The sequence below is a fragment of the Vipera ursinii genome (assembly GCF_947247035.1).
Source record: "Vipera ursinii genome assembly, chromosome: 6".
Classification (NCBI taxonomy): Eukaryota; Metazoa; Chordata; class Lepidosauria; order Squamata; family Viperidae; genus Vipera; species Vipera ursinii.
Window position 1 is genome coordinate 84973156 of NC_139515.1, and position 23371 is coordinate 84996526.

The following is a 23371-nucleotide window of genomic DNA, read 5'->3' on the forward strand; positions in this document are numbered from 1 at the left end:
CGCTGCTCAGGCAGGAAACCCTATATCATTTCGGACAAATGGCTGTCCAGTCTCTTCTTAAAAGCCTCCAGTGTTGGAGCATTCACAGATTCTGGAGGCAGGTTGTTCCACTGGTTAATTGTTCTAACTGTCAGGAAATTCCTCCTTAGTTCCAGGTTGCTTCTCTCCTTGATGAGTTTCCATCCGTTGCTTCTTGTCCTGCCTTTGGGCGCTTTGGAGAATAGCTTGAGTCCCTCTTCTTTGTGGCAGCCCCTGGCTAAGGAATTCTGGGAGTTGAAGTCCACAAGTCATAAAAGGGCTGAGTTTGCAGACCCCTGCTCTAGTCACTCCTCGGCCATTTTAGCTTTAGCCCTCTAAGAAAAATAAGGCTCAAGTAAGTAAGAAATAAGTAAGTAAGTAAGAAATACGGACAAAGTTCCTCAAAAGATCTTGACTGAGCAGGCATTGAAGGTTAAACCATGGTAGCATTAGTCCACTGTGCAGGCAGTCCTCAACTTATGTCCACAGTCCAGCCCAAAAACAAAGTGAGACATTTGTTAAGTGAGTTTTGCCCCATTTTATGACCTTTCTTGCCACAGTTGTTAAGGGAATCACTGCAGTTGACAAGTTAGTAACTCGGTTGTTAAGTGAATCCAGTTCCCCCACTGAGTTTGCTTGTCAGAAGGTCACAAAAGAAGATCACGTGACACAACACAGCAGCGGTCATAAGTACGAGTGAGTTGCAAGCATCTGAATTTTGATCAAACGATCACAGGGGATGCTATTAAGGTCGTAACTGTGAAAAGCGGTTGTAAGTCACATTTTTCAGTGCCATGGTAACTTTGAACGGTCACTAAATGAACTGTTGTAAGGTGAGTACTGAATTTTATAAAAGTGGTCGACTGAGGAATTCTGGGCGTCGAAGTCCACAAGTCATAAAAGGGCCACATTTGAAGGCCCCTGGTCTGGATCCAAGCCTGCAGTTTCATCAAAATGGCCAACTGAGGAATTCTGGGAGTTGAAGTCCACAAGTCATAAAAGGGCCGAGTTTGAAGACCTCTGGTCTGGATCCAAGCCTGCAGTTTCATCAAAATGGCCGACTGCGGAATTCTGGGAGTTGAAGTCCACAAGTCATAAAAGGGCCGAGTTTGAAGACCCCTGGGATAGAGGATGTGGCAGTAATTGGAGACAGCGGAATAGAAAGCAAAAATCTGGTCCAGATTCTACATTCGCCCAAGCTGTTTTTCAATCATTTGAAAAGTCAGCAAAAAGTCATCACATCTTGGACCCCACAATTCTCCTCCTCCTCCTCCTCCTCTCCTCCCCCCCAAACACGACTCCCTTCTAGCACTGATGATGTTACCTAGTTAGGTAATGAAATGTCCGCAAACAAAGCACCGAGCTCAGAGAGCACCAAGGACCCCCCAATGTAATCCTGAGCTACAAATATTCCCTTCCTTTCGTTGCCACAATGTAAAAAAGATGTTGAGACTCTAGAACAGGGGTGTCAAACTGCCAGCCCATGGGCTGGAGGCGTCACAAGGAAACCGTGCCCACCCCATTGCCGGCAATGAGGAAAAAGCTCTGATATGTTGCACAACATCACGTGATTTCGCGGGTTTGACATGTCTGCTCTAGAAGGAGTGCAGAGAAGGGCAATGGTGATGATTCAGGGGACTGGAGGCTAAAACATTTAAGGAACAGTTGCAAGAATTGGGAATGTCTAGTTTAATGAAGAGAAGGACGAGGGGGGACATGATAGCCGTGTTCCAACATCTGAGGGGCTGCCACAAAGAAGAGGGAGTCAAGCTATTTTCCAAAGCACCTGAAAGCAGGACAAGAAGCAATGGATGGAAACTAGTCAAGGAGAGAAGCAACCTAGAACTAAGGAGGAACTTCCTGACAGTTAGAACAATTGACCAGTGGAACAACCTCCCTCCAGAAGCTGTGAATGCTCCAACACTGGAAGTTTTTAAGAAGAGGCTGGACAGCCATTTGCCTGAAATGGTATAAGGTTTCCTGCCTGAGCAGGGGGTTGGACTAGATGACCTCCAAGGTCCCTTCCGACTCTGTTATTCTGTTCTGCTCTATTTGTTTGACTGCTGCAACATGCTCTACCTGGGACCGCCCTTGAAGACCATCTAGAAGCTTCAACTGGTCCAGAATGTAATGGCGCTGGCAGTGATGGGCATGCCTCAATATATCCATGTTACAGCTTTGCTTCGCAAGCTGCACTCCTTGACAGTTGCTTTTGGGTGGGGTTCAAGGATCTGATTGCTACCTATAAAACCCCACGTGCCACAGGGTGTAATTTGGAAGCTGAAAGTTGTCAAAGTTGAGGAAAAACTGCACTAGAGTATCTATGTTTGTTTTTTTCTTCTCCACAATGATGTTGCCCCAAACTTCACGCGAGGTCTCAGCTGTCCTTCATCCCAATGCTAAAATTATTTGCTGATTTCAAGTCCCTAAGCAAAGATTATGTACTATTCTTAATTTTTTTTAGAGTGTGTTGTAAAATGAGGAGAGAAAAAAATTGCAGCAATTTTGACAGCGGTGAGGAGAAGCTGAGAGAATGACCATTTGTACGCTGCTCTTAGAAAAGAAAAAAAAAAGAAAAAGCAGAGCTCAAAAGGTCACTTCCATTTAAAGAGAAAATATTTTGCTTGCCGCTTGAATGGGCAAAGAGAGAAAGTATATTAGAGATTTATCGCTCTCTTAAAGTACATGAGAACAGAATATAAATTACTGGCTTATCCCAGCCTGGCACTCTCCCAGTTTAATGGAGACTGGCATTCCAGTTTTCCCCACCCAAGCTGGCGCAAGACTGAAATGCTGGGTTTAAATCCTCCCTCACTTGAACTGGGTTCATACGACACGATGATCCCTGCGTCAGGGTTCACAAATCGATTTCTACGTTCTGACGAGATTCCTTGCCAAAATAAAATGGCTTGCTTCCTTCAACAGGCTAAGCTGATGGCTGAATTTCCATGGCACCCTGAAGCTCAGTGCATCCAAATATTTCAACTACCATATTTTCCGGCGTATAAGACAACTGGGCGTATAAGACGACCCCCTACATTTCCTGTTAAATTATAGGGTTTGGGCTATACTCGCCGTATAAAACTACCCCTCTTCCAACGCACACCAAATAAAAATTAAAAAACATCAGATTTGATTTTAATATGGTAATTTTAATTCAAATGCTTATGACATGCAGGTACTTAGTAGGAAAACTGTCACTTATAAACATAAGGCTGTTTGTCATCAAACATGTAAACATAAAACAGTGCAATTGGATTAAACTTTTCCTAATTCACTCTAAAGCTTTCCCTGTGCAGACCAAATGGGAGATCCGCTCCAGGTTTTCCAGCCAGCCCGCCCAGTTCCTGAGTCAAATGTGTCCTTAGAGCTAAGCAGCTGCTCTGACTGCTGCATTCCCCACCTGCCTTTCAAGTTGGGATAGACTGCAGCTGCTCTTCAACTTTAGAAGGAAAGACGCCCAGACCCCAGCCTGTAAAAAATCACAGACTACAGCTTCTTCTCCAATTGGTCCCGCTTTCCCTGCGCAGACCAATGGGAGATCCACTCCAGGTTTTCCAGCCAGCCCTGTCCCTAAAGTTTCAGCACCCGGCGTATAAGACGACCCCTGACTTTTGAGAAGATTTTCATGGGTTAAAAAGTCATCTTATACGCCAGAAAATACGGTAGACTAGCAATCTGCGGGGTAAACACAGCCACTGGGGAATTAACTTCCAGCTCAGCTCTGGGGGAAAAAAGACATTTCAAAAATAAGCATGCAGTTGAACAAAATGCCTCAAATCTCTGATGACATGCTGAAGTCCACACATCTTGACAGTGGCCAAATTTTGAAAAATGTTGGTTTGTCAAAAAGAAGCTCTACAATGCCCCATAGGACCAGCAGATGGCAGCAAAGGCACCCATCTCTTTTCTTCTGGTGGTGGCTCATATGTTTGCAACCCAGTTCTGGTAGCTGAGAGTTTCCAAGTTAAAATCACTTGTGAAGATGACGCAGGTTGCGTGATCCTTGATGCTAGAGATGGGTTAATATTGCAGCTGCGTTCCTTAGCACTTATCAGAAGCTTCTCTTCCCTTGCAAGAGTCTGCAGATGTGGGTCAGCAGAAGACCGAGAGTTGTAGTCCCGCCTTCGCCCTGAAAGCCAGCTGGGTGACTTTGGGCCAATCACCAGGAGACGGTGAGTTCTAATCCCGCTTTAGGTATGTAAGCTGTGAGCGACTTTGAGCCAGTCACCAGGAGACTATGAGTTCTAGTCCTGCCTTAGGCCTGAAAGCTGTGAGTGACTTTGACCCAGTCGCTAGGAGACGGTGAGTTCTAGTTCTGCCTTAGGCATGAAAGCCAGCTGGGTGACTTTGGGCCAATCACCAGGAGACGGTGAGTTCTCATCCCGCTTTAGGCATGCAAGCTGTGGGCAACTTTGAGCCAGTCACCAGGAGACGGTGAGTTCTAGTCCTGCCTTAGGCATGAAAGCCAGGTGAGTGACTTCGGACTAGTCACTCTGTCTCATCCCATACCACCTCACAGGGTTGTTGTTGTGGGGAAAAAATCTGAAGGGGAAGGAGTATTTATGTACATTTGCCACCTTGAGATACAAATAAAGTTAATAAAGGTGGGATTTAAAAATATATATAATAGGTTTTTTAAAAGGAGCGGGAAATCCTGACAACAATCTCTCTACTTATCTAAAATGCCAAAATTATTTTTACAGAAGAGTGGGTAGCCTGCTTAAGTATTGCACGCCTTCCCACACACACACACACCCTTCCCCTCCCTTCCTCTGCCTTCCCCTCCCCTCTTTCTCTTTTTCTCTTTTCTTTCTTCTCTTTTTCTTCTCTTGCAATGGCATGCTTAATTTAATAACCAAATTACTGTAACCCACTTCCTGCTTGTGTGCAATCCATTAAAACAGAAGCTCGACAAATAGAGGGGTGAGCCCCACAGGCCACCACCAAGCCCATCCACAGTTAACTCCAAACCCTCTTTATGTATTGTGCAAACGCAGCTATACTGTGAGGTCTTTCTCTCACTTGGTTCCTTGTGTTGTCTGAGCACACTGTCTTTTGAGGTGGGGGCCAGGTGCTTCCTTCTCACAGCCACAGAGAGCTTCGGCCATGGGAGTGGGAAGTCTCATTCTTCATTGCCTCTCCAAGCAGATGCACCAGCGCTGCCAAACCCGTTCAGTTGTGATGGAAATGTTTTGACACCACCATGACGATGCTTCCCCGCCCTTGGCTCCCAGCTTAGCGGAGGGAAGAAAAAAGAGAGACGAGGCTTCCCCCTGCGGCCTTACAACAGCTTTGCCACGGGCCAGGAGATCACGGGAACTTAGAGGGCTTGCAGTGTTACATGGTCTACCATGGGAGAACTTTCCAGGTCTAAGGACCATCCCTTTGGAAGAAGATGCCATTGTTTGGGGATTCCAATAGAAGAGAATATCTGTAGATCAGGGTTGAACTGTGGTGTCCTTGGTGTTCTCCAAGCATTGTTGTTTTCTTGCAGATAGAACAGAACATGGAATGGAATGGAATGGAATGGAATGGAATGGAATGGAATGGAATGGAATGGAATGGAATGGAATGGAATAGAATAGAATAGAATAGAATAGAATAGAATAGAATAGAATAGAATAGAATATATGGAATGGAATAGAATAGAATAGAATATATGGAATGGAATGGAATGGAATGGAATGGAATAGAATAGAATAGAATAGAATAGAATAGAATAGAATAGAATAGAATAGAATAGAATAGAATGGAATGGAATGGAATGGAATGGAATGGAATGGAATGGAATGGAATGGAATGGAATGGAATGGAATGGAATAGAATAGAATAGAATAGAATAGAATAGAATAGAATAGAATAGAATAGAATAGAATAGAATAGAATAGAATAGAAGAAATAATAGGAAATAGGAAAGAATAGAATAGAATAGAATAGAATAGAATAGAATAGAATAGAATAGAATATATGGAATGGAATAGAATAGAATAGAATATATGGAATGGAATGGAATGGAATGGAATAGAATAGAATAGAATAGAATAGAATAGAATAGAATAGAATAGAATAGAATAGAATAGAATAGAATAGAATAGAATGGAATGGAATGGAATGGAATGGAATGGAATGGAATGGAATGGAATGGAATGGAATGGAATGGAATGGAATGGAATAGAATAGAATAGAATAGAATAGAATAGAATAGAATAGAATAGAATAGAATAGAATAGAATAGAATAGAATAGAATAGAATAGAATAGAAGAAATAATAGGAAATAGGAAAGAATAGAATAGAATAGAATAGAATAGAATAGAATAGAATAGAATAGAATAGAATAGAATAGAATAGAATAGAATAGAATAGAATAGAATAGAATAGAATAGAATAGAATAGAATATGGAATGGAATAGAAGCTGGAAGGGACCTTGGAGGTCTTCTAGTCCAGCTCACTGCTCAATGATGTTACCCAGTTTGGTAATGAAACATCTGCAAGAAAACAACCAAGCTCAGAGAACATCAAGGACCCTGCAGTCCTCCTCCTCCTCTTCCCCTTCCTTCCCTCCCTTGGAAAGTGAGTTGTTGATTTTGCACCCCAGGGGAAAGGAAACAAGGGTAATACAAACCTAAGAGCCCCTCCCCCTCCCTTTGTAGAAAAAAGCTTGAGGTAGTCTCGCCGAACCATGCGGTCAAGCTCAAATTCCCTAAAACCAGGATTCAGCAACTGTTCTGCGTCCAGCCTATTGCGCTTCTGAAAATTACTTGTTTTGCATATCCTGGGATGGAAAAACTGGGATTGTCCTTTTCCCTTTTCATCACGATACAGAAAAGATGTTGAGACTCTAGAACAGGGGTCTTCAAACTTGGCCCTTTTATGACTTGTGGACTTCAACTCCCAGAATTCCTCAGCCAGTGTGCCTGGCTGAGGAATTCTGGGAGTTGAAGTCCACAAGTCATAAAAGGGCCAGCTTTGAAGACCCCTGCTCTAGAAAGAGTGCAGAGAAGAACAACAAAGATGATCAGGGGACCGGAGGCTAAAACATATAGGGAACGGCTGCTGGAATTGGGGATGTCTAGTTTAATGAAGAGAAGGACGAGTGGGGACATGATAGCAGTCTTCCAATATCTCAGGGGCTGCCCCAAAGAAGAGGCAGTCAAGCTATTCTCCAAAGCGCCCGAAGGCAGGACAAGAAGCAATGGAAGATCATTAAAGAGAGATCGCAGTGAGAACAACTCATTAGTGGAAGTAGCTTCCAGAAGGTGTGAATGCTCCAACACTAGAGGTTTTAAAGAAGAGATTGGACAGCCATTTGTCTGGAACTGTATGGGGTCTCCTGCTTGAGCAATGGGTTGGACTAGAAGACCTCTAAGGTCCCTTCCAGCCTTATGATTCTATGTTCTAATATGCTGTTTTGGGCCCCTTTTTACAGCAGATGCATTCTGTGTGTGACACCTTCGTCAAATTCCTTGACCGCCACTTCAAAATCTCTTTCCTCATGACTCACGTAAGCAACGCTACAAAGACTTTAGATCGCCTCTCCCTGTAATCTTAAGGACTAGAAACTTGGTTTTGAACTTTTGCTTTGAAGGCATGGCCTGACAGCCCAGGGGTTGGTTGCCTTTCGCAGTCAAAATAGCTACAGGTGTCGAGTCCAGAATAAAGTGCAAAAGTCAATTTCTAAGCCTGGAGAATATTCACTCAAACTTCACTCAAAATTAACTCACACCAAAGAGAGACTAGGAAGATGTCCTGACATTCTGTGGCACCTTTCTGGCTAATTCCCTTTGTCAGGAGTTTTATGTTTTTTTAATTAGTTTATAATGTAAAATACAAAAAAAATAGGGGGAAAGCAAAGGAGGCAAAAGGGAAAGGAAAAGTGTAGGGCAAAAGGAAAAAAGAAAGGAAAGTCTTGACTTCTCCCTTTGGTGAAGTAGAATAAGAGAATAAGCATCAAACCTCACTCAACTTTTTATTTAAACTAGCCATTTCTACAACAACAACCCTATCCAGTTGGTAAAACCCAAAATCAAGGTTTCATTCCACCTCAAGCACAAAGTCCAATTTCCGAGTAGTAACAAAAGTAACTGTGTGGGGTTTTTGGTTTTTTGTTTTAAATCAAAGCAGTCAATTTAGCCATCTCTGCTAACTCCATCAGACTTTTCCTTGGTCAGAATTTTTAAAAGAAAATTTAGACCGGCCAAATTATCTCTACTTGGTAGGAACCGCTGCCCCCTAGTGGGGCTTTACTAGAAGACGAATCCCAAAATACAAAATGTAAAACTATATAAAACTATAACTATAAAATGTAAAAGAAGAAATAAAACAGAGGAGAAGGGGAAAAAAGGTGATTATACTCAGTGAGCTCCTCTGAAAGTTAAAACGTTAAGAAATACTTTAAAAAAAATATAAACGGTGTTGGCTCAGCTTAAGCGGAGTTACGTGCTTTACAATTCGAAATCAGGAATTTGCGTTAAATGGAAAATCGAAAGAGCAATTTAACAACAGTTTAGCAACTGACACAAAAATGCTGACGCAGATATACAGGAAGCCTTGATTTAACCCAGGAGTGGAGAGGCTAGTGGTGTTTCCATTAAACTGTAAATTTAATCATCTACAAGGATTTAAATGACATGACTAGCTGGGAATGAGTCAATATACATTTAACATCAATTTCATTTCTTTATTCAGGGAATTTCAGATGCAGGAGGATTTCATAAATCAGGAAGTTGCTGTTCTGTACCAGCCTGCTACCGGCCCTGCAGAAAAGGCAGGGACAACCCCTTTTACAAGAAGGCAAGAGGCTGGAATTAAGCCTGCCAAATTTATTAACATAAAAACACAGAGCAAAGAGAGCAAACACGAAACATGAAACAGGAGCTTTTCAAGCGGTTGCCTTCAGCAAACCAGCCCTCCCACGCATTCCCCTTTTATACAGTTCAGGGCGTGGCTTCTCTCTGCCTCCTTCCGAGGTGCCCCATTGCCTTCCTCTGTTTACTCCCGATTGACTGCCTCCTGCGTCGGGCGTCCTTGAACAGGGCCAGCTGTGGGTCATCTTCATTCATGCTGTCAGGCTCACACAGCTGGGTCTCCATCGTGACCAGGTGGGAGGGGCCTGGCTGAGGGCTCTGCGGAGCCTCAAGGCCATCATCAGCAACCTCTCCAACACCCCCCTCCTCCTCCTCTGAGTCGTCCGACCCAACTGCCGAACCCACAGGCTGACCCTGAATCACAACAGTTGCCAAGCATCCAAATTTTGAATATGAACCAGTTGCTAAGCATCCGAATTTTGAGCCCGTGCCCGTTGGGGATGCTGCAACGGTCATAAGTGTGAAAAAATGGTCATGAGTCACCTTTTTCAGGGCCATTGTAACTTTCGCCGCAGAAGGGCACTAAACAAATACCGTAATTCTAAATTGAGGACTACATTTCTAAAGTTTCTTAAATCAAGATTTCAGTAAATTTGTGCACACGGAGACAATGTAAGACAAAAAAAAATATTGCAAATTCTTTTGTCTAGTCTTCATGCATCTTCATTTTTATTCTTTCTTTTAACCCCGTTTCTAGCCTGCACATCTACAGGCATACGTACAGTATATTAAAAACATTACTTGGGACGCGGCTGCCAAAGTCAGCAGAATTCGAACAAAGGGCACCTGGGCCTCCAGGACTCCAGAGACTTGGTTTATTGGTGGGCAACTTGCAGCTGTAGCCTGCAGTCCTCTGTGTATGTTGGAGTAGTACAGCTCCCATCATCCACAGGCCAGCCTGGCTAGCCAAGCTGACTGCTAAAATAGGAAGTCTCTGTTTAAAGCCCTAGAAATTAGATTTAGATTTAGATTTAGATTTTATTAGATTTATATACCGCTCTTTCCCGAAGGACTCAGGGCGGTTTACAGGGCATTTTAAAATCACATCAATATAAAATACAAAGTTAAAAGAGAATTAAAAGATTAAATTATAAAATGAAAATAAAACCCCAGTTAAAATTCTCAGCCTGGGTCAGAGAGCTCAAAGAGCCAAGTCTTCAGGTCCCGGCGGAATGAACGCAGGTCAGGGGCAGTCCTAAGCTCCACGGGCAGCTGGTTGCAGAGGGCAGGCGCACCCACAGAGAAGGCCCTCCCCCTGGGTATTATCCGCCGGCAATCTTTTACCGCTGGCACCCTGAGAAGACCCTCCCTCTGCGAGCGCACTGGACGAAGGGAGCTTGATGCCGGCAGCAGGTGTTCCCTCAAATATCCCGGACCCAAGCCATTTAGGGCTTTATAGGTCATCACCAGCACTTTGAATCTCACCCGGAGGGCAACCGGAAGCCAATGCAGCTCACGGAGTAGAGGTGTTACATGGGAGTATCGGGAAACCCCCATCACAACTCGCGCGGCCGCATTCTGCACCAGTTGTAGTCTCCGAATGGTCCTCAAATTAGCTGGCTTCAGTGGCTGTGTTGTTGCCAAAACTGGGTCTTAGCTTGGTGCCGAAGCCAATTAATTAGAGCAAAGCCAAGGTATGGAGAAACAGACTTTAATTTCATTTTGGTACCAAAGAACAAAAGTGACCTCAGCTTTGAGAACTACCGAGGCCCTGTTTACAGTTTTTATAATCCAAGGTGATTTTCATACACCACTCTGCCCTCCCAATACATCCCTTTTCCCTCCCCTTGATAATACACGCATAACATATAATCTGGATTGGTTTACCTGGATTGCAGCGCCCTCAAGCTTTCTCGCTTGCTATGCAAAATAGCTCAATGTCAGGCCACCTTAGAGGTCACGGCAATATTGCAAAGTTTCTAGTTTCCTGTGCCAGCTCCTGTGTTTTGGGGTTTTCTTATAAGTGAGCTGTTCACGTACCCAACATCCTGGCTAAATGGTTGAACCTGCGAATCTGTCTCGCTTCATTGTCCCTGCACACACCCACCCACCCTTCCGCAGCACCGCTAACATGTCAACTGTTAACAAGCTTGTCTGCAAAGCCCTCAGTGAGCAGAAAGGTGGTGGTGGGGAAGCTGTTAAAGAAAAAGTTGTTTAAGAGTAAATGTTTCCTCTTCCTCACTCCCATGTCCATCACAACCACAGCTGGGTCTTATCTCCACATATGGCCCTTCTGCCGATCCCCAGGGCCTCATCTGCACGTATCTGATCCTTCAGGTGTCTATATGCAGGACCTGGACAGGATGCAGAGCACTCCTTTTCCCCCCTACAACAATCCTGTGAGGTTGGTTAGGGAATCTTAGGAATGGGCCAAATTCCCGCAGGGAGCTTCTGTGGTTGTGGTGGGACTCGAACCCGGATCTGACTGCTCTCACTCCAGCCCTACCCCCCACTACCCCAGCCTGATTAGGGCAGATGCTAACCAATCACTTTTTCCTGTAATTTTTTTAATGACTTTTCCAGCCAATTATTTTTCGTTGATTGCTTTTCTCTGCAAACTCTTGCACTTGTTCCTAACAAGACGCTTTTCACGTAAATCTTGACTCCGATCTTTTACTTCCGTCATAGGAGGTTTTTAAGAAGAGGCTGGACAGCCATTTGTCTGGAGTGGTATAGGGCAGGGGTAGGCAACCTTGGCTCTTTTATGACTCGTGGACTTCAACTCCCAGAATTCCTGAGCCAGCGTGGCTCAGCACGGAAACCTCTCCCTTTCCCCTCAGCATGGCTGGCTCAGGAATTCTGGGAGTTGAAGTCCACGAGTCATAAAGCGGCCTAGGCCTAGCCCAGGAGTAGGCAACCTTGGCTCTTTCGTGACTCATGGACTTCGATTCCCAGAATTCCTGAGCCAGCACGGCTCAGCATGGAAACCTCTCCCTTTCCCCTCAGCATGGCTGGCTCAGGAATTCTGAGAGTTGAAGTCCACGAGTCATAAAAGAGCCAAGGTTACCTACCCCTGGTCTGGGGGCCTCCTGCTTGAGCAGGGGGTTGGACTAGAAGACCTCCAGGGTCCCTTCCAACTCTGTAATCGTATTTCCTGTAACGTTTTTCTTGTTTTTTACAACTAGCAAGAGACTATTTAAAAGTCCAGCCCCGTCTTGCGGCCTCTCCAGGCAAAGGGTTTCAAATCAAACAGGATCCTTTGCATTTTCAGTTTTTAGGGAAGCGTCTGGCAACAGCCAGTGGGCAAAGTAAACTTTCCCCCCCTCAATTCATGGGCAAAGTCCTTGTTTCTCTGCAGCCGGTGGCCTAAGGTCTCCTTTCTGCAAGCAAGCAAGCCATGTAAAAGCTGCAAAGGCAGCTAATCCTCTAGTTAGCGACCGCAACTGAGCCCAAAATTCAGGCTGTTAAGTGAGACGCCTGTCAAGTTGAGTTTTGCCCCATTTTATGACCTTTCTTGTTAAGTGAATCATTGCAGTTGTTAAATTAGTCACGCGGCCGTTAATCTGGCTTCCCCGTGGACTTTGCTTGTCTTAAGGTCGCAAAAGGAGATCATGTGACACACCACCACCCCCGGGATAGTACAACTGTCGTAAATAGGAACTCGTTGCCAAGCGGAAATCGCCAATCACCTGATCCTGGGGATGCCGCAACTGTCACGCGTGCGGAAAACGGTCGTAAGTTATTTTTCCCAGTGCCGTTATAACTTGGAAGAGTCACAAAATGAAATGTGGTAAGTCGAGGACTGTCTAGAGATGTAATGCTGGAACTGACTTCCCTGATTAAAGAATTTCCTGCCACTGTTTTCCTTTAATGGAATCTCTGAAGAGGCTAATAAGGGCAGAGTTGCAGCTGCAGAAGCAGCCTGGACTTACCGTACTCGCCGAAGACAAGGGAGGGGCAGGGCCACCAACCCACGATCCACGAGACCGTTTTCATCCCGAGCCAGATCAGCAGCATTCCCAAAGTGGCATCCAAGATGAAGTTCATCAAATAACTGTGGCAGAACCAGGAGAGAAGTGAGGAAAATTTTAAGAGAGCCGATGTGATCCAGTGGTGAAGTACTAGGCTAGAAACCAGGAGACTGTGAGTTCTAGTCCCGTTTTAGGCATGAAAGCCAGCTGGGTGACTTTAGGCCAATCACCAGGGGACTCCGAATTCTAGTCCCACTTTAGGCATAAAATCCAGCCCGGTGACTTTGGACCAATCACTAGGAGACTATGAGTTCTTGTCCCACCTTAGGCATGAAAGCCAGCTGGGTGACCTTGAGCCAATAACCAGGAGATGGTGAGTTCTAGTCCTGTCTTAGACATGAAAGCCAGCCGGGTGACCTTGAGCCAATAACCAGGAGATGGTGAGTTCTAGTCCTGTCTTAGACATGAAAGCCAGCCGGGTGACCTTGAGCCAATAACCAGGAGATGGTGAGTTCTAGTCCTGTCTTAGCCATGAAAGCCAGCCGGGTGACCTTGAGCCAATAACCAGGAGATGGTGAGTTCTAGTCCTGTCTTAGCCATGAAAGCCAGCCGGGTGACCTTGTGCCAATAACCAGGAGATGGTGAGTTCTAGTCCTGTTTTAGACATGAAAGCCAGCCGGGTGACCTTGAGCCAATAACCAGGAGATGGTGAGTTCTAGTCCCCTTTTAGGCAGGAAAGCCATCCGGGTGACCTTGAGCCAATAACCAGGAGATGGTGAGTTCTAGTCCTATCTTAGCCGTGAAAGCTAGCCGGGTGACTTTGGGCCAATCACCAGGAGATGGTGAGTTCTAGCATGAAAGCCAGTTGGGTGACTTTGGGCCAGTCCCTCTCTCTCAGCTCAACCCACCTCAAAGGGTTGTCATTGTGGGGAGAATAGGAGGAAAAAAGAGTATTAGGCATCTTTACCACCTTGTGTTATTTATAAAAATAATAATAAAGGCAAGATATAGTTACATAAATAAAAAATAAAAATAAAAAGACATACGTGAACGGAGTCACTTTGGGCTGCAAACGATACCATGTGCCGTATAGATCCAATCAGTACGGATGCATGAAACCGAAGTAGGAAATTATTGATTCTAGTTCGCTGCAAAGTCATGGTTTCCCCATTTAGATGCAAAAAGAAACCATGGTTTGCTACGAACCAGGAATCCAGGAGGATAGGAGGACTGCACGGGTCTAAGACACAACTCTTTATACACAAAAGCCAAACTCACAGAGAGCAAGGATCCCATTCCGTCAGGTCAGACAGGAAGATATTGGCAAAGTGGATGAAGAGAGCACCGACGGCTTGCTTGGAAGTGTCATAAAACCTTGAAAGAATTTGGATTCAAGAAACAGCAGTGCTTTAAAGACCTGGGGGGAGGACTTTATTAATTCAACAGAACAGAAAAAGAAAAAAATAATAAAACAGAAAGGATAAAACATATGTCAGTATATACAAGTAGTCCTTGACTTATGACCACAATTGAGCCCAAATTTTCTGTTCCTAAGCAAGATAGTTTGTTCACAGAGTTTTGCCCAGTTTTACGACATTTCTTCCCACACTTGTTAAGGGAATCACTGCTGTTAGCTTATCTATCTATCTATCTATCTATCTATCTATCTATCTATCTATCTATCTATCTATCTAATCTATCATCTATTATCTATCATTATGTATTTATCATCTATCATTGTATTTATCATCTATCATTATCTATTCATCTATATATCTATTTATCATCTATCTCATAATCTATAATCTATCATTATCTAACATCTATCATTAACTAACATCTATCATTATCTATCATCTTTATCTATCATCTAGCTATCATTATCTATCATCTAGCTATCATTATCATCTATTATCTATCTATCTATCTATGTATCATATCTATACCATTTATTTATCTATCATAATCTACCATGTATCATTATCTATCTATCTATCTATCTATCTATCTATCTATCTATCTATCTATCTATCATAATCTACCATGTATCACTATCTATCTATCTATCTATCTATCTATCTATCTAATCTATCATCTATTATCTATCATTATGTATTTATCATCTATCATTGTATTTATCATCTATCATTATCTATTCATCTATATATCTATTTATCATCTATCTCATAATCTATAATCTATCATTATCTAACATCTATCATTAACTAACATCTATCATTATCTATCATCTTTATCTATCATCTAGCTATCATTATCTATCATCTAGCTATCATTATCATCTATTATCTATCTATCTATCTATGTATCATATCTATACCATTTATTTATCTATCATAATCTACCATGTATCATTATCTATCTATCTATCTATCTATCTATCTATCTATCTATCTATCTATCTATCTATCTATCATAATCTACCATGTATCACTATCTATCTATCTATCTATCTATCTATCTATCTATCTATCTATCTATCTATCTATCTATGCCTGCCTGCCTGCCTGCCTGCCTGCCTGCCTGCCTGTCTGCCTCTCATCTTACCATATTCTCCAAGACCGCCTCTCTTCTTTTGGCTCCTTAAAACGTTTTACTGTGAAAAGACAATATTTATGCATAGTTTTTTTAAAATATGATAAATGGAAACATGTATTTAATAACAATCAGGCTGGTTGAGCCTTAAATATGTTGCATTCAATGGGTTAAACTTGATATTCCTTATTCAGATCATGTGGCCTACCAGAGATCCAGGATTTGACGTGAGTAACCTCCACTCTCCTGACCACCTAGCAGTTCAAAAGCATGCAAATGCGAGTAGATAAACAGGTACCACTTTGGTTGGAAAATAGCGTTCTGTGCTCCTTCGGCGTATAAAGATGCTGGCCACACAACCACGGAAAATGTCTTTGGACAATGCTGGCTCCCTCAGCCTCCTAAAATCAGACATGGCTGGACAGGAAAGCCTTTACCTTTTTAATATCCACTCTATGTTGAGGTACCCACATGACTAGACCCAATTTTACAATGGTTTTGTAGTGGTTGTTAAGAAAATCAATATATTCCTATTGACATTGTTTTGCCAAAAACCAGTCAAAAAAGGTGGAAATTGGCAAAAATAATCATAACTTGTGGTCACATGACCCAGAACACTATAACTGTTGGCCAGTGTAGAGTCAATCACATCTGGATGTGAGCCCTGAAACTTACGTAGTAAACCTGAAAATACGAAGACAGAATAACAGATTAACAGAGTTGGAAGGGACCTTGGAGGTCTTCTAGTCCAACCCGCTGCTCAGGCAGGAAACCCTATACCATTTCAGACAAATGGCTAACCAGTCTCTTCTTGAAAACCTCCAGTGTTGGAGCACCCGCAACTTCTGGAGGGAGGTTGTTCCACTAGTTAATTGTTCTGACTGTCAGGAAATTTCTCCTCAGATCCAGGTTGCTTCTCTCCTTGATTGGGTTCCAACTGTTGCTTCTTGTTCTGCCTTCAGGTGCTTTGGAGAATAGGTTGGGACCAGAACTTTCCACTGCTCAGCGAGGCAGTCATTAAGTGAATCACCCCCAATTTTACAACTTGTTTTGCTGCAGTCACAAAGTGAATTACCACAGTTGCTCAGTGAATCTGCTGTCCTTAAGCAAGCATCGACTTTGCTTCTCAGAAGAAAAGCAAATGGAGATTGCAAGGCCCCAAGCCACCGGAAGGAAGTCCCATTTTATTTATTTTTATTTTATTTTAATCCCATTTATATCCCGCCCTTCTCCGAAGACTCAGGGCGGCTTACAATTTAAGCACAAATCAATGTGCTTAGCAATAGCCTTCATTCTATGTATATGCCTGCTTATTAGGGCTTTCGCCCCCCCCCCCCAGCGGTATTATTACAAAGTCAGCTTAATTGCCCCCAGCAATCTGGGTCCTCATTTTAAAGCCTGAAATTGTGATTGTGAAGAATTTTAAGGTTGAAATGTTGGGTTTTGTCCCTGTTGAGGTGATCTAACCTGGTAGGAATTGAACCAAGTTCAGAGACCACCAAGAACCCAATTAAGTTTGAATGTCCATCTTTGAATCTGTACGCTTCCATCTGGAGTGACTTTGATTGACACTTCAGCTCCTCTACCCAGGATCTATTTTTTGGGGGGGACAGCCCCTCAAAAACATCTCTCACAGATTTTGTCCTACCTCAGCCCCTCTTTAATCCTAGTCAATACTCCGTAATGCAGTCATTATTGAATTAATGCCTATTGTGCAATTAATTATTTCCCTATCAAGCCCCCTTTTGTCGTTACTGGCTGTGATAATTACACTGCCTCTGATCACTCTCTCAGATTTAATGAGGCTTGATGAGAAGGCACACCTCATTAGCTCTCATCATTTCTAAATTGCTATCTTATCACACTTGAAAGCTGGGTGTTCAAGACTTGCTAGAAGGGATTCACAAAAAGTATTATTTCCCATTAATGAAAGATTTAAAAACATGATCATCCGGAGGTCATCTTACAAGCTGAAAATTCTGTTTTTTCCCCCTCTTTCAAATCTTGTCAACTGCCTTGCTAGCAAAAAAAAAAAAAACAAGAGTGGGTGAAATTTCAGCTTTTGCTTAAAAAGGGAGAGTTTGATGACATCATGAAGATGTCATCTTGCAAAAAGACTCAAACTGCACAGCTGGTGTCATTTGCACAATGATGCACAGGGCCTCAGAAAGGTTTGGATCAGAGGCCTACAGGAATGTTTCTGTTGTGTTCTGGAGAGCAGGAAGGACGCCGAGACGATGAGTACAACATAGCAGCTCTTTATTGGTGGAAGTGACTGTACTGAGGGAATAGGGGCTACCTGCACTCTTATATATAGTATATAGGGAACGGTTGCTGGAATTGGGTATGTGTAGTTTAACGAAGAGAAGGGTGAGGGGTGACATGATAGCAGTCTTCCAATATCTCAGGGGCTGCCACAAAGAAGAGGGAGCCAAGCTATTTTTATTTTTTTATTATTTGTATTCTGTATTTTATTGTTGTTAGCCGCCCTGAGTCCTTCGGGAGACAGGGCGGCATATAAGTCCCATAATAAATAAATAAATAAATATTCTCCAAAGCACCTAAAAGCAGGACAAGAAGCAACAGATGGAAACTCACCAAGGAGTGAAGCAACCTAGAACTAAGGAGAAACTTCCTGACAGTGAGGACAATTAACCAGTGGAACAACCTGCCTCCAGAAGCAGTGAATGCTCCAACACTGGAAGTTTTTAAGAAGAGACTGGACAGCCATTTGTCTGAAATGGTATAGGGTTTCCTGCCTGAGCAGGGGGTTGGACTAGATGACCTCCAAGATCCCTTCCAACTTTATTATTATCTATTTAGCTTCCCAGCAGAGGCAAACAGGTGCTACTACCTGTTGAATCAACTTACTGTGGCACAGTAAACCCTGAATTTGCCACTATACTTTGGAGGGAATTATAGCTCAGAGACCAGACAAACCATCTTACGTGCAGGAGAGTCCCAGATTCAATTTTCATTTAAAAAGATCTGGAAATTGATGATTTTATGTTGACGGGACTCTGAACTTAGCAACAGGGTACTTGCTGAATTCCAAGGCTGAAATCAGGAAAACAGCTACAAAGAGTCCTCGACTTATGACCACAACTGAGCTCCAAATTTCCTTTGCTAAGCCAGACAGATTTAAGTGAGCTTTGCCCCATTTTATGACCTTCCTTTCCATAGTTGTTAAGCGGATCACTAAAGCTGTTAAGTTAGTAAGGGAATCTGGCTTTCCCATTGATTTTGCTTGTCAGAAGGTCGCAAAAGGGCAGTGGTGGGATTCAGCCAGTTTGCACCGGTTTGGGAGAACCGGTAGGTAATTTTTTGTTGAGTTTGGAGAAACGGCTGAATGCACACCACTTCTGGAAGTCCGTTTTAGGCCTTGGAGGCCTGGAGGAGACCTCCCAGGCCTAGAACGGCCCACTGAAATTGCATGGATGCCACTTCTGGAACTCCGTTCTAGGCCTTGGAGGCCTGGAGGAGACCTCCAAGGCCTAGAACAGCCCGCTGACATTGCGTGGATGCCACTTCTGGAAGTCCGTTCTAGGCCTTGGAGGCCTGGAGGAGACCTCCCAAGCCTAGAACGGCCCGTCGGAAGTGCATGGATGCCACTTCCGGAAGTCTGTTCTAGGCCTCGGATGCCCAGGCCCAGAACGGACTTCTGGAAGTGGCGTCCATGAGGAGAACCGGTTGTTCAGCTATTTGAATCCCACCCCTGCAAAAGGGGATCAAATCACACACACACACACACACAGGACACCGCAACCATCATAAATATGAGCCAGTTGCCAGGCATCCCAATTTTGATCACCTGACCACGGGTTGGCTGCCACGGTCCCAAGTGTGGGGCCATTATAACTTTGAATGGTCACTAAACAAAGAGTTGTACGTCAAGGACTACTTATATCTTGTCCACGTAGCCCTTGATTTCTCAGCTTCTCCTCCTTATAAACGCATTTCCTCAACAGATTGGGAAACGGTCCTACGTTTAAGCAGATTTGAAAATCAAACCACAGGAATGGAAAAAAAAGAAAAAGAAAAAGAGAGAGAGCTCCAGCAATCGAGAGATATTTGGGATCTCACGAGCCCCCCAATCAAAATGCAAAGAGAAGGATGCTAATTCTCGTGTCCAGTTCATAGACTTCCTGGGCATCTCGTGTCCAATTCATAAACTTCGGCTAATCACTCTGGGAACAAGATGCTAGGCTGGATACTGTACATTTTTGGTGCCCAGCAAGACTGTTTAGCTTCCTCACCGTGCAAAAAGGGCCCCTGAACTTTGCTTTGTCGACCCCCCTCCCCCCATGGATAGCGCGCGGGGGGGGGGGGGCTCAGCAGTTCCAGACACGAAGAGGCTTCAGAGACAATATTTCCCCCTCTTGTCTCCTATTCCCATTCAGCTCCGCTTCTCCAGATGGCCAAGTGGGTAAAAAAACAATGGGTAAAGACGCCAGAGCAGCTGCCCCAGAGAGAACCAAGCACAGCCCCACATTGCCAAGCTGAGATGTCAGATTTGGCAGGGAGGCCTAGCAAAGGAAGGCTGGGTGGATAGGATGGGGTGTGGGGGGGGGGAAGGCAAGGTTTGTGGCCGAGTCTTGGGTTTTTATTACGGATGGCCCAATTAGAGGCCACGTGGCCGGCCTTGCCACAGAAAAGCCACATTTGACCTCTTAAGATATTCAATAAAGCAGTACACTGAAGGTCTTGAAATGTATTGTGCATTGCCCAGAGTTCCTCTGTGAGGGAGATGGTCAGTTTTTAAATATGATGGATGGATGGATGGATGGATGGATGGATGGATGGATGGGAGGGAGGGATATAGAGATAAATAGCTGTAGATATAGAAATAGAGATGATAGATAGGTGGATAGATAGATAGGTGGATAGATAGATAGGTGGATAGATAGATATAGATAGATAGATAGATAGATAGATAGATAGATAGATAGATAGATAGATAAGATAGATAAGATAGATAGGTGTAGATAGAGATATAGATACCGATATATACTGTAGATAGATGATAGATTAAATAGATTAGATGTAGATAGATACTGATAGATATCGATATAAATACCATAGATGATATATAGATAAATAGATAATTTATAGATAGCTACCGATATACTCTAGCTACATAGATGATATAGATACCAATATATAGATAAAATAGATTAGATGTAGATAGATACCGATAGATATCGATATAGATACCGTAGATGATATATAGATAAATAGATAATTTATAGATAGCTACCGATATACTCTAGCTACATAGATGATATAGATACCAATATATAGATAAAATAGATTAGATGTAGATAGATACCAATAGATTAGACATAGATACCAATATAGATACCATAGATGATATAGATACCAATATAGATACATATAGATTAAATAGATTAGATAGATGTAGATACCGTAGATAGATGATATAGATATGATAGACATTGAAAGAGAAAGAGAAAGAGAGATAAAAAGAGAGATGACAGACATTAAGAGAGATAAATAGATAGGGAGAGAGAAAGAAAGAGACAGACAGACAGAACCAGAAAGACAAGATTCAAGTTAAACAGTCAAACTTCTAGATCTCATTATTGCAGAAACAAGAATTGCCCAAATTTCAAAAGTTTCTATTATGGCTAGGAGTATCACATCGTAGAGGATTGGGGAACAAAACTCATCTTTGGAAGAGATTTGAAATCTGATATTATTTTGATTATTTGTGCCTTTCTTGCTTAAAGCTGAAGAGTTTTTTAAAAAAAAACTATTGAAAAGTCCCCATTGAAACTAGATGACTCCATGCCAGGACTGGATTTGTTTATATAAGAATTTCAGATTGGGGTTCCTTCCCCAGCATCTGTTCAGACCCAACAGGAGGGGAAAAAAGAAAAAGTAATGTAACAAGTAGGCAAGTTTCCAAGCTGCAGTGAGATATAAGTTGGCTGACTTTTTTTACTGACTCCTTTAACACCGACATAATCACAGAAGAATGTCTACATGCAAATCCACCATCAGTTAAAGGCACAGGATGAGATCAAGGCTTCCCTGAAGAAAGTTGGTTTATGGCAGACCAAAGAGAGTAGCAGTGAGGATTGGAAGGAAGGAAGGAAGGAAGGAAGGAAGGAAGGAAGGAAGGAAGGAAGGAAGGAAGGAAGGAAGGAGCAAAGAGAGAGAAAGACAAGAGGAAGCGAAAGAAACAAGGGGGAAAAAGAAGGAAGGAAGGAAGGAAGGAAGGAAGGAAGGCAGGAAGGAAGGAGAAAGGAGCAAAGAGAGAGAAAGACAAGAGGAAGCGAAAGAAACAAGGGGGAAAAAGAAGGAAGGAAGGAAGGAAGGAAGGAAGGAAGGAAGGAAGGAAGGAAGGAAAGAGAAAGGAGCAAAGAGAGAAAGACAAGAGGAAGCGAAAGAAACAAGGGGGAAAAGAAAGAAAGAAAGAAAGAAAGAAAGAAAGAAAGAAAGAAAGAGAAAGAAAGAAAAAGAAAGAAAGAAAAAGAAAGAAAGAAAGAGAAAGAGAAAGAGAAAGAGAAAGAAAGAGAGAAAGAAAGAGAGAAAGAAAGAGAGAAAGAAAGAGAGAAAGAAAGAGAGAAAGAAAGAGAGAAAGAAAGAGAGAAAGAAAGAAAGAAAGAAAGAAAGAAAGAAAGAAAGAAAGAAAGAAAGAAAGAGGGAGAAAGTGGGCGAGAAAGGGAAAGCAAAGCCGGCATCACTCACGCATCAGCGTGCTGAAGGCGACCAGGGCCAGCAGCGCCTGGACAAAGACCCCGAAGCGGTCGAGCAGAGCCCCGGGGCCGCAGCCGTGCGGGCGGATCTTGACGCGCGTCAAGTTGGGCGCCGGGAGCTCGTCGGAAACCAGCGCCATCCCGGACCGAAGGCCAGCAGCCCGGAGCCGAGCAGCAGCAGCAGCAGCAAGCAGCGGTTCAGACGCGCCCGCGGACGCGGGACTCGCACACCGGCGGGCTCAAAGTAGCGACGCTGCCTCGGGGAAGGTCTAATAAGGCTCCCCCGGGGAGGGCGCGGCTGAGAGGGAGGCAGCCACGCCCGCCTTGCAGCCGGAGCTTTGGCCTTGTAGGATGCGGGGTCCATTTTAATCAGATTGGGGGTGGGGTGGGGGTGGGGGCGCCCGGGGATCCCCTCTGCTTCCAAGCTGTCACTGCACTACGTCAGCGTGTACCAAATCAGAAATGCGTGTTGACAGGCGTGTAGCGCGATTTTGCAATTGCTGCTGCCTTTGGATTTGGCTTTCTTGCAGACAGCCCAGTCCAAGAACACCTTACACCCCTTTGGATCCATAGTGTTGATGTAGTCAGCTCGCTCTCTTTATAACATATATTGAGTTTTTATATTTTTGCATATTTATAATATATATTGAGTTTTTATATTTTTTTATATTTTTGGAATTAAAAGGTATTTAGTAAGATTATGCGTGGTTGTTTTTTTTATTACCTTCCTTCATGCACATCATGCATCCTCTGAAGCACGGTCCTTCGCCCTCTACAAAGGTGATTTTTACCTTGACACAAGCCAAGGCACGACCCGCGGAAATCGGCTGGGCGCTTCCCCACGACAGCTTTATCCGCGATTGAAGGAACCACTCATATCCTCCGGAGCCGCTTTGGGAAAGCAACCGGGTTGCGGCGTTTGCTGCAAAGGCTGGTTCGGAATGCGCGGGACTGGGTTTTGGGGAGGGGAGGGGGGGTTCTCCCTTCTCGTAGCCCCGGATTTGGATCTGAATATGGGGAACCCCGGGGCTGCAGAGTCTTGCGGGCTGCCAAGCGCCCCGCCTTGCGGAGAGAATAAAAAAGGGCGATCCAGTCCCCAGAGATCCGCGTAATTGATTGGCGGATCACTTTCTGATGGCTCGGAGTTTTTCCAGACGTGCTGGGGGAAAGGAAACGTCCGGAGAACGTCCGGGTGAACCACTGATGGATCCTCCATATGGAGAGGAAATCTATCTTTGGGTCTGAAAAGGAGGGCTGCGCTTTCCCAGCAGTGCAGGGGTCTTCAAACTTGGCCACTT

At 43.7% G+C, this 23371-nt stretch overlaps 1 protein-coding gene across 1 annotated transcript in view; it reads right to left on the bottom strand.

Annotated features, from left to right (window-relative positions):
- Positions 1-22911, bottom strand: part of LOC310642022 (store-operated calcium entry regulator STIMATE-like) — a gene marked incomplete at its 3' end in the record, with an annotated part of 38665 nt that extends 15754 nt beyond the window's left edge. Inside the window, exons 1-4 of the mRNA XM_083365399.1 lie at positions 22066-22911; positions 15364-15412; positions 14077-14172; positions 12760-12881 (exon numbers count right to left, since the gene is read on the bottom strand). Of these exons, the coding sequence (XP_083221525.1) occupies positions 12760-12881; positions 14077-14172; positions 15364-15412; positions 22066-22213 (415 nt within the window). The 5' untranslated portion in view covers positions 22214-22911. The remainder of the gene's footprint in view (positions 1-12759; positions 12882-14076; positions 14173-15363; positions 15413-22065) is intronic.
- Positions 22912-23371: the final 460 nt, after the last annotated feature.